Here is a 12,187-nt window from a genome sequence, read left to right on the forward strand (position 1 = left end):
CCAAATATCACGTTTTCACTTGTAAGTGGGAACTAAACCCTGGGTGCCTATGGACATAAAGATGGGAACAACAGACAGCGGGGACTCCAAAAGGAGGGGGGCAAGGGCTGATAAATTTCCTATTGGGCACTATGTTCACCATCTGAGTAATGGGATCAACAGAAGCCAAAACTCAGCATCACACAACATACAAACATAACAAACCTGCACATGTACCTCTTGAATCTAGAATGTAATTTTAAATTTTAAAAAAGGTGGGGATTCAGTACACTCCCCAAACCTCAGACAACTGTATCAGCCAATTAGGGTGGGATATGTGCTAGGTGTGCACACACATGCATGCACACACTATGTGGAAGGAGAGGGCTGGTAAGAGGAGACACAGAAGGAGACAGAATTTCTGACATCTAAGCACTCTCCCTTTGCCACTGCACTAGCAAACGTTTGTGAAAAGAATCTGCAGGCCAGGCACAGTGGCTCACGCCTGTAATCCCAGCACTTTGGGAGGCTGAGGCGGGCGGGTCACAAGGTCAGGAGATCGAGACCATCTTGGCTAACACGGTGAAATCCCATCTCTACTAAAAATACAAAAAATCAGCCTGGCATGGTGGCAGGCGCCTGTAGTCCCAGCTACTCGGGAGGCTGAGGCAGGAGAATGGCGTGAACCCGGGAGGCGGAGCTTGCAGTGAGCCGAGATTGCGCCACTGCACTCCAGCCTGGGCGACAGAGCGAGATTCCATCTCAAAAAAAAAAAAAATCTGCAGAGAAAATGCTTGCCTTAGCAAAGAGCTTGGCTCCTGCTAAAGCAAAGACTTAGCACATCCAACCATCTAGAATGTGACCTCTTCAAAGGCTTCACTGGGAGCCCTCCCCAGGAAGAGAAAGGGCTCCCTAAGTGAAGATGGAAAGGCAGTGGAGAATATGCAGGGAAAAGAGAGCACAGGAACGGCAGAGAAGCAGAAGGGTCAAGGTTCAGAGTCAGAAAGAATCAGCAGGACTCAGAATTGAGGCTACTGTGTAATGTCCTTCACAAAAATCATCATATCAAGACTATCTTTACAAGTCTTCAGAAAGAAGACTTGTTTGTGCCTTCAGAAACAGGCTGCAGGGAGACTTGAGAGTCTCTGCAGGCTCCTGGGGTCAGGGACTTAATCAGAGAGAAAAAGCATGCCAAGAAACAGAGCAAATGCTTGTTGCTTTGTTGACCAAGAGGCTAACACAGCACAGGTAGCTAGCTGGCAGGTGGGCAGCCAGTAGGTCCTTGGCTAATTTCCAGACACTGGCTGAACAGGAGACACTGAACAGAATAGCAGCCATGACAGTGCTTGAGCAGGGGGAAGAAGGAGGTGTTTTATCGCAAGGGAAGAAGGTGGCCATGACTGAATTTATCAAGTTAAATGATCAGACCTATTTCCTAGTCATTCATCATCTTTCTTCAGGCTGGAACAAGTGGCAATGAAGATTTCTTTCCAGCTAGCTAAATAAACATGGTGGACTGAATATAAATGTTCATTTCTACTCCCTCCCAAAACCCCATTAAAATAATAGAATGACAAGCTCTAGTGCAGAGAATGTCTCCAAGAAAAATAAGTGAACCAACAGATTATCTGATGTATTGAGGACTGTTCTAACAAGAATTAGTGATAGAACCATACACTATGCAAGAGAAAAAGACAATTATTAACTGCCCTTCTTATTAAAGTTTTCTGATTTAAAAAAAACACTATAATTATAATAGATGGCTTAGTTCAGTTGTGGAAATGGTATTTGGACAATAAAGAGGGGGATGGCTGCATGTGTATAAGGGGAAAGTCTGCAAAAGCTCAGTCTTATTCTTCTGGAGAAGTCAACAAATAATATCTAAAACTAATAAATCAAAAAATAGCAGTTACACATATTATTTTGATAAATGGACGTGAGTAGCAGATGAAGTAGCTTTTAGGTGGATCAGAACCTGCATTTTAATTCCTTAAGGATTGAAAATGAGTGGCTCTGGAGCACAAGACTCAGTGTGGAAAGGTGGAGCAGGGCACTTCTCATCATTATAAGCCCTGCAATAGTACGTGACTTTTTTTTTTTTTTTAGACGGAGTCTCGCTCTGTCACCCAGGCTGGAGTGCAGTGGCGAAATCTCAGCTCACTGCAAGCTCCGCCTCCCAGGTTCACACCATTCTCCTGCCTCAGCTTCCCAAGTAGCTGGGACTACAGGCGCCCGCCACCAAGCTTGGCTAATTTTTTTCTTTTTTGTATTTTTAATAGAGACAGGGGTTTCACCGTGTTAGCCAGGATAGTCTCGATCTCCTGACCTCGTGATCCGCCCACCTCAGCCTCCCAAAGTGCTGGGATTACAGGCGTGAGCCACCGCGCCTGGCCAGCACGTGACTTTTAAAAGAATGTTCATGGAACACTCAGATAAAAACAAAGGTTTTCTTAACAATAACAAGACCTAGCTCAAGACCTAGCTCAGTTTGCTCTCCCCACTCCCCAAGTCTTCTTGGATCTCCTTCCTCTACTCTAGTGAAAATTGCTGTCTGTACCATCCCCTTGGCAATTAATCATTTTCCACTTGGCAATGAGCTAAACTCTCCTATCATTAATTATCTTTCCACCTGTATCCCTAACTAAATCATAGCTGCTTTACAGCAGAGAACACTTCTCATAATCTTTGAGGAGTCTGCAGAAGACCAGGTGATTAGATCCACAAACTCAGAGGAGGTGCAGCAGTCCGGCTCCCCCTTACCTGCGTAGGCATTGGCCTGCTGCAGAAGGTCAGTGCAGGTGTGCACATCTGCAAACGCACGGATGCCCAGGCAATTGGTGGGATGCAACTGAGACTGCAGGAAGTCACAGCAGTTCTGCCGAACATCCATGAGCTGCAGCAAGCTGGCTGCCGGGAGCAGCACCTGCAAGAGAAGGTAACATTCTCAGACATTGGATCTCACTGGCAGGGACTCATCTGCCTTTTCCTATCATATCACTCCCATGCTCAAGATCTTTTCATGGCTCTCCACTGCCTGCCCAATAAGTCCAAACTTCCTAGCCTGCTTTCCAGCCCTATTTCCCACTACTCTGCCCTTCACGGACCCTAAACACCAGCAGATTCTCTGTATCCCTACAGCCATGCTTCCCAGTCTTTAATCCCTGGGGATCTTATTAAAATGCAGATTCTAATTCATTAGGTCTAGGATGGGATCTGAAAGCCTGCATTTCTAATAAGAACCCAAGTGATGCTTGCAGTTGCTGGTCCACAAACCACACTTTGAGTAACAAAACTCTACACACACACACACACACACACACAAACACACACACACACAATGGTTCTCATACTGGGCTGCTGCAATACCTTAAGAGTTTTTAAACTACTGATGCCTAGGTCTTGCCCTAAAAGAATCTAAATTAATAGGTATGGAGAGGGGCCTGGACATTAAGATGTTTTTTAAAGCTCCCCAGGTGCTTCTAATGTACAGCCACATTTGAGAGCCACTGTGCCACAACCTTCAGTGTACTGTCCTCATTCAGAAAGGTACTTAATGAATGATTAATTACTGAACATCTATGTGCCAGGCACTAGTTTAGGCTCTGGGATTCAGGGGTAAGCAAGAGAAACCAGATCCTGTTCTCCTGGAGCTTAGAGTCTACTGGAACAAGATTCATTCCAAATCCCTCAGGACTCAGCCAACAACACTTTATTCTCCCATCAAACAGATACAAAGCAAAGAACATCTTTAGGTACATTCTTAGAGAAAGGAGAGCTAAGTTTCCATTTAAAAGGTCACAGGACACATGACTATTTATACTATATCCTGAAAGACAGAAATAATTCTTGCTCAGGTGTATGTGCATGTGTTTTTCCTAAGGGTCAGGGAAGACTGGCTTGAGGAGGCCCGCTGGGTGCTCAGACAGCCAACCTCTGTCAATTTTCCCTAGGACTTTCCCTCAGCTGCTGCAGCCTGCCTCTAGATCAAACATACAGGACAAAAGGCCAAAGTCCTGTCCCACTCCAGCTCTGCTACCCTGCCCTTCACCTATGGAAGCAGCAGGTAGTCCGAGAATGACTTTCCAAAAAGAAATTTAGAAAAAAAATCACACTGCAGAATAGCTTGATTTAAGGCCGCTTATCTTGGGGACCCTGGCATCCACTTCACCCCAAAATAATCCCCTTGCCCCAGGTCTTTGCTCTCAGCTGCTGTCCTGGCTCTGAGAGAGAGTGACTGAGCCAGCTACACTCTAGCTGTTCCCAGCCACAAGGGCTTGCCCAGGAAGATATGGGCTGCAGATGCGTTTGTTTTCTTGATTCGGGACACTTGAAAAAGACTTCTTTTTTTTTTTTAAGTGATTTAAATTCTGGACTCCGTCTTTCTCCCAAGACAGCTCTGAGTCCTCAGCTCTGACTCTCATCACTTGTACGTACTCAGGCCAAAAACTCTGCCCTACTGCCCATTTGGGGGCTTTGTCCCTCCACTGGGGTTACCAACAGTCCTAGTTTTTCCAGGACCTGGGGGTATCCCAGGACTTTCAGGGCTAAAAGTGGGACAGTCGGTCACCCTTCATTATCCCTGCCCACAGACAATAACCACCAAGAGCCACCACTATCAGTGCTCGAACTCCTGAGCCAAATGCCTACGCTCAACAAGGAAAGCTGCTCCTACCCACAGGCTTACACTTCTCTCTCATGACAGCTGAGTTCTAGAAAACGTGCTCCTTTTCCCTTCATCCTCTCTTCCACTATCCTACATCCCCAGCAGGAAGACAGTAAATTAACACCATGTCTGTGATATTTTCTGAACCACTAATACATTCCTGAGAAAGAAAAAGATAAAATCACCCTCTTCTGAAAGTTTTGGACTATAAATGAACGCAGCCAGGATCCAAATCTAACCACCTGAGCTCTCTCCCCACTAAGCAGCCACCACCTCCACTAAGCAGCCATAAACTGGGAAACTCAATTAACCTGTGAGCTTGCTCAGCCTGGCTGAACAGATTCCAGGACCAGATTAGTCTCTGCCTGCTAGTCAAATGGAGATCCATTAACCATTCTTGCTGAATGCACACCAGGAATAAAAAGCTCTGCTCCTAGTCTCCAAATGACCTCCATGACACCCCCTGGCCAGTATCAGCTAGAGTTAAGACCGGTGTTAAGGCCATGGGTTGACCAATCATGCTGATTTACCTAGGACTTTGCCATTTTTACCACTGAAAGTCCCCATCCCAGAAGGCCCCCCACTTCTGGGCAAAATAGGATAAGTGTTCATCCTAGGGAGGAGTAACCTCTAACCAGTGACCCTAAGAAGCCCTGAGGGAGATGAAGCCATCAAATGTTGGCCAGCACAAACCCTACTCAGAGGTGTGGTAAACTCCAAAACGGCCAGATGTGAGAAGAGGCAGGAATTCAACAACAACCCTCTCCCCACCACCCACCACCCAAGAGGATTTCTGAGAGTCCAATCTGCCCCCAGACTGCATTCCAGTGAGCTCCCCAACCCCATACACATACACAAGATCATGCCAGTGACACACAGTCCCTTCCCCCTTCCCCTCTTCCAAGGAGACAGCAGCACAGTGTGGTGCTTAAATTCTCAAGCTCATGACAACCAGCCAGAGAAATGAAATAATAAATATTTCCTGAATATACTCCTTAGGTTACACTTTCCATTTTTAAAACCTCCCTGGATAGAGCTACCCACGTAGCTTTCAACTTCCCTACTGTTCACAATACCCACTTTGTAGGCAAAAATTATAAGGCTTTCTACCTCTCCACACCCCTTATCCTGTTTGAGTCCACTCCTACCCAAAAGCCTTCCCAAACCGTCTTCTTAAAATGAATGGGGCTTCTGGTTTCTCTAGTTGCTCTTTCCCTCTCTTTGACTCTGAGACTAGCTTAGAGTCAAAGGCCATTTTCTTCTTTCTACTTGCTTAATACAGAAAAGTGTGGGAAAAAAAGTCAAGGAAATCAGAATGCTGAAGGAAAGGCTTAGAGGCTGGAAGATGTATCACTGCTCAGACTCTGGGTCTCAGGGATAAATTAGGGCCCCATCCAATGGGGTTCTGGGATCTAGACACAAGTACAAAACACATTCCCAGAGGCCCTGAAAGAAAAAAGAGCAACACATCCATGAAATGACTGTCTTCAGTTCCCTCTCCCAACATCAACAGGGCTTTGAGAGGACTTCCTCTTCTCTTATCTTGCCTGAAACTCTACTTCTTCAAAGCAGCAGCAGTGACAAGATTATGAACAAAAGGCCAAGTGTAGGTCCTCAGCTCTGAAGCAAGACCATCCTCATAGAGTAACTAAGGCAGTACTGCCTGGTCCCTGCAGGGAGGAGGCTGAGATCAGAGGAGTAGTTGGCCAAAACCACCCATCAGGATGGAAGATTACCGTAAGTCAAAAATCTTCTAGCTTGCCTTCTGCCACCTCAGCATTACAGTTCTTGGAAAACAGGCCCTGAAATGGCCCCCGGCAAAGAGTTTACAGGTTACCCTTCAGCTTGCAATGGCTTCCCCTCCATTTTTCATGTGCAGGTCCTGTTTTGTTTTTTTTTCTCCCTCAGATAACATGAAAACACAGCAGAGGATATCCTGCCACAGAGTTTGCTTCCTTTAGCAAAAACAAAAGGAAATGCCCTGCCTCAGAAAGCACCTACTCCTGGAATTGCAGGGAGGCAGGGCCATGCACAGAGGGAGGGTACCAGCCAGGGGCCCCAGGTGTTGGGGCCACCCAGGGTCTCTGCCCTAACCACACAGTGGGTCTGGCACAGAATCAGTGCCACATAAAGAAAGAAAGGAAAAGAGGTGGGGGGTATATAGATGAACAGGAAAGCTGGCAGAACAGCAATGTGATTAAGCGTCATTTTGAATTTTGACTCCTCCACTTACCAGCCATGCAACTGAGGACAAATTACTTAACCTCTCAATGCCTGTCTCCTCAAAAATAAAATGAGGACAATAAGGTTTGTTATGAGGATAAAATGAGAAAAATTTAAAGCAGTTAACACAGTGCTTGGTACATAGGAAGTGCTCAGTTGATGTTAGTTTTTATTATTGTAAATAATTATGAGCCAAAGTCAAGGTTCTGATCATTCATTTAATGAGAAACTAGAATTCATCATAGCCACAGAGCACAGTGAGTCAGAGGGAGCTGGCTTCAGCTTCGAACTCTACCACTTACTCTCTATGTGACCATGGCAGTTTATTTAACCCCTTTGAGCACCAGTTTCTTCAGCTGTAAAGGAGGAATCATACTGGTATGGTCCAATGGGTGATTATAAAAATTGAATGAGGCCGGGCGCAGTGGCTCACGCCTGTAATCCCAGCACTTTGGGAGGCCGAGGCGTGCGGATCACGAGGTCAGGAGATCAAGACCACGGTGAAGCCCCGTCTCTACTAAAAATACAAAAAAATTAGCCGGGCGTAGTGGCGGGAGCCTGTAGTCCCAGCTACTCGGAGAGGCTGAGGCAGGAGAATGGCGTGAACCCGGGAGGCGGAGCTTGCAGTGAGCCGAGATTGCGCCACTGCACTCCAGCCTGGGCGACAGAGCGAGACCCCGTCTCAAAAAAAAATAAAAAATAAAAATAAAAATTGAATGGAATAATGCATGTGAATTGATGGGCACATGCTTGCTTATAAAAGTATGACTGCTGGTACCTCTACCATGGAAGGGGAACTCAGGGTCTCTCCAAGGTACATGTGGCTGGGAAGGGACTCCGGGTGTAGCTCTCACAGCCATTTAACCAAGCCCCAGATCTCTGATCCTTGTTTTTAAGGCTTTCGGGAAAGCCCAGTGCCTCCATGCTCATCTCCTCAGTGCACCAAATCCTCAATACCTCCTGTCTTCACAGACAACCTGTGAGCAACCGCCTCAGCAGATACATAACAGCATGAAGAAGAATCCACATTTTTATCCAAACTCTCTTCTTCCCAATCTTTTTTTTTTTTTTAATTTTTGGAGACAGAGTCTCACTCTGTCACCCAGGTTGGAGTGCAGTGGTGCAATCTCAACTCACTGCAACCTCCGCCTCCTGGGTTCAAGTGATTCTCCTGCCTCAGCCTCCCAAGTAGATGGAATTACAGGCACCTGCCACCATGCCCAGCTAATTTTTGTATTTTCAGTAGAGACGGGGCTTCACCGTGTTGGCCAGGCTGGTTTCGAACTCCTTACCTCAGGTGATCTGCCTGCCTCAGCTTCCCAAAGCACTGGGATTATAGGTGTAAGCCACCATGCCTAGCCCCTTGCCAATCTTTTTTGTTTTTTCTCCAACATCACCCTTGACCTAACCACAGTTTAAAGTGAAGAGGTTAAAAGTCCCTAAACAATGAGGTTCAGAGAATTTTCAGTTTGGTGAATGCATCCACATGCTGGGAGGGTGACATAACCCAACCTCATAAGACAGAAGCTTCTGGACTCAGGACCTCCAAACAGTGAACATTATGTCCACACAAACTGTACCTTGCTTTATGTACCTCTTAATCCTAACCAGGCAATAAGGATCCAGAGTAGAATGTCTTCTAATTATCCCAGTTTGTAAACACTTTGTATTTTACAGGAAAAAAAAGTTATTAAATAAATACATGATGAAAAGAGCAAAGAGAGCTGGTTCCAATTATAGACTTCTACTACCTCCCCTCTACCCATTTTATACCAAATTACTCTGCACTTACTGTTAGTACCAAAAAGTTATTCAGCTGTTTGAATTCTGAAATGAGATGATGACCTGGGGAGAACAGGAGTCACCTAAGCTCCCAGCTTTTCCTTCACAAGATTTTGAAGACATGAGTTAAAGACTTTCTACTCCCGGGGCCCAGGCTCATTCAGAGATATCATTTAGTGGCTAAAAGCATGGGTGCCCAAGCCAGGAAGGCATGAGTTTGAGGACCAGCTGGCCCACCTCCTGGCCATGTGGCCCAGGGCAGGTCACCTGACCTCTCTGGAGCTTTAGTTTCCTCTTCAGTAACCAACTGAATTGTTGTGAGGGTTAAATAAAATAACGCTGTAAAACGGTGGGTCCTGAGTGTGCAATACACTGAGCTATCAGTGAGCCTGAGTTTACCTGGACATTCTCTTCAGTCACCTCGATTTCAGCAGTATAGATGTAGTCAATCAGCTTACTCAGCGTCTGCCCATCCACGTCCTTGATTTCTATCTTTTTGGCTTTACTCTCAGACATGTCACCTAGAGTTTACAACAAAAACAAAAAGGACATAAATGTGGTACCTGGGATATGTTTACCTTCCACATGGCCTCCTGCCCTGTCTTGGAAACATAAAAGCACTGCCTGGGCTCCAGGAGGCAGTAGAAGGGATTCAGGCACAGAAGAGGATAAACCAGGTAACATCAAGGTCACATCAGCTTTGGGTCTGTGATCACCTACAAACCCAGCCTTAAGCATTCCTTACTCTATTGCACACTTCCATTGTGAAGGCAAATCTGTGTGCAATCACTCATTTAACCAACATTTACTGTAAACTTCCATATACAAGGCCAGAAAAAGTGAACAAGATATGCACCTGTCCTTAAGGAACACAAGTCTAGTAAGGCAGATATATAAAAGTGTTTATAAACAGAGGTGATAAGAGCTTAGTAGACAGAGTTATACACAAAGTATTGTGATAACAACAATAAGTAACATTTTTTGAGAGCTAACTATGGCCATACACTGTGTTAAGCACTTTAAAGTCTTTTAATCATCGCAACAACCTATGAGGTTTACTAATATTATCGCCATTTTACAGATGAAGAAACTGAGCACAGGAGGGTAGGTAATTCATTTTGCCCACAGTCACACACCTAGGAAAAGCCAAGTTGGGTTGAAACCCAGGGAGTCTGACTCTAGAGTCCATATTTGTAACCACTACGCTATACTAAATCCCAAGAACACAGAGGAGAGAGCAACAAATCTCTCCTGGGAACTCCAGCCAGGCATCCTATTAAGAGGTCACATTTGAAAGAGGTATTAGAGGATGAGGAAGAGTTCTACAGCAGCAAAGGTGAGGAAGGATGAGCTGAATCTGGGATCCATTCGTGCAAAGAGAGGAAAGTACCAAAAGAATAAATTTTGGTGAAATGGCGAGAGGTTGGTGTGGCTGGTACAGGGAGTAACAGTGAGAAGAAGGAAGCTGGAGAGGTAGATGGGGCCAGGGCTTGACAAGCCCTGTAAGTCATGTAAACAAGCTGGGACTTTATCCCAGGTGTAGCACCATTGAGAGGTTTTCAACAGGGAAATGACATCAACCGATGGGCATTTTTGAATGAAATTTTGGATGCAGGGTGGAAGCTAGATCGCATGCAGGGAGAACAGCTGGAGGCCCTGATAATAATCCAAAAAAGAGAGAAAGCAGGGCTGTAAATAATGGCAATAGCAGCACCACATTTCCATGGTCCTGAGCCTCCTTGCCTTCAGCCTGCACTCTATATACAACACATGGGTTTATCGAAAGCCAGGCCCATTCAACAAGGGCTGCTGATTTCAGGAAAGACAGGCAACACGTGTCTTTGTAGACTGAAATAAAGGGCAACCTAACTGCAAGAAACAAGAGATCTAGAAGCCTTAATGTGAGTGTGAAAACAGAGCCTGGGCAGTTGTTTTCTCTGTGGAATTCATACACCAGAGCCAAGAAAATAAAGTACAGTACAGCATGTGGGCTGCAGACACCCACCTCCAAGCTGCACGGACTGCACATGATTCCTCCACCAATCCAGAGTCCCATCCTGACACAGTTCTAGAGCTGAATGACTGGAACGGAGAGGAAAGTAGTGGGGGAGACATTCCAAACCCCTCCTGCTCCCTTAACTGCCAGATCAGGTGGACCTGAGACCCTCCACCCTGTTCTCTCTTCTCTGACTGCCAGTGGAAGCCTGTGAAAGGCCTCAGCACAGTGCCCTGGGGCAGAATGAACAGGTAAAGAAAAAAGGGGAAAACAGTGTATTCCTCCTCCACCCATAAGACAGGCTCCACAATCTCTCTCTTGAGTTTATTGAGACACACAAACAAAAACATGCATACACAAGGAAATCAGAAGTTAAGCTATTAAAAAGTTCATTGATGAGGGTCCAGTTGGTAATTATACTGCAAAAGATAATCAAAGACAGCCAATTCTTTGTTTAAGGAGTTAGCCCTCAAAAAATAAGACAAAAAATAGAGCAGTCGGACTGTAAGAACCAAGAGATTCAGAAGCCCTCACAGCAGTGTAAATCAGAGCCTGGGCTGACTGTTTTCTGCCTGTGGAATTTGTGGTTGAAAGTCAGGTTAGGGTTTTGTAACTTGGGGTAAATAAATGGAAACTCCTGAAATTGTAAGAAAATATTTTTATATATGTACAAAAGTTCACTTTTTCTAGGGGGATGACAGGTCATTTTTATCAGATTCTTACAGGTGTCTATGATTCAGAAAAGGTTAAGACACAGTTTTCTAGACAGTAGGTCTTTAGGAGACTTTTCCTTGCTCCTTTACATGACCCTCAAATTTCTAATTTTCTATATTAAGTACTTAAAACTTCAACAAGCAAGAAAAAAACGAGGTGAAAGAAAAACTAAGGGCTCAAAGACACCACTTATTTTCTGAGAAAGCTTGTAGAATCCAATCTTATTATCTCTTATGAACCAGCAAAAATGACTACACCAAACTAAAACTTTAGTTTAAATGGGCCCTAAAAATAGTCATAGTAATAGTCACTACTGTATACCTGACCTTCTGCTAAAGTACATTAATGTGTATCTGACCACATTATTTCATTTAACCCTTGAAACAAGTCCAGGAGGTAGACAGTATTACTTCCATTTTACAAATTATAAAACTGGCATTTCTTTTTTTTTCGAGACAGAGTTTTGCTCTTGTTGCCCAGGCTGGAGGGCAATGGCACAATCTCAGCTCACTGCAACCTCTGCCTCCCGGGTTCAAGCGATTCTCCTACCTCAGCCTCCCGAGTAGCTGGGATTACAGGCATGCGCCACCATGCCTGGCTAACTTGTTTTTTGTTTTTTGTTTTTTTTAAGTAGAGATGGGGTTTCTCCATGTTGGTCAGGCTAGTCTCGAACTCCCGACCTCAGATGATCCGCCCACCTTGGCCTCCCAAAGTGCTGGGATTACAGGCATGAGCGACCACGCCCAGCCAAAATTGGCATTTCAAGAAGGATTTACACATAGATACTAAGAGGCAGGACTGAGATTTGAACTTTGGCCTAACTCTAGACC

General features: G+C 45.1%; 1 protein-coding gene across 8 annotated transcripts in view; it reads right to left on the reverse strand.

The window, feature by feature from the left end:
- KLHL3 (kelch like family member 3) overlaps positions 1 to 12,187 on the reverse strand; it is a 275,618-nt gene that overhangs the window by 73,727 nt on the left and 189,704 nt on the right. For all 8 annotated transcript variants that reach the window (XR_009214256.1, XM_058441229.1, XM_058441228.1 and 5 more), the window contains 2 exons: positions 9,047 to 9,168; positions 2,740 to 2,902 (listed from right to left, as the gene is read on the reverse strand). Coding sequence is in view for 7 of the 8 variants with exons in the window: in XM_058441229.1 (XP_058297212.1) it covers positions 2,740 to 2,902; positions 9,047 to 9,168 (285 nt within the window). In the remaining variant the exon portion in view is untranslated. The remainder of the gene's footprint in view (positions 1 to 2,739; positions 2,903 to 9,046; positions 9,169 to 12,187) is intronic.

Source organism: Hylobates moloch, unplaced genomic scaffold, assembly GCF_009828535.3.
Source record: "Hylobates moloch isolate HMO894 unplaced genomic scaffold, HMol_V3 SCAFFOLD_6, whole genome shotgun sequence".
NCBI classification, from domain to species: domain Eukaryota; kingdom Metazoa; phylum Chordata; class Mammalia; order Primates; family Hylobatidae; genus Hylobates; species Hylobates moloch.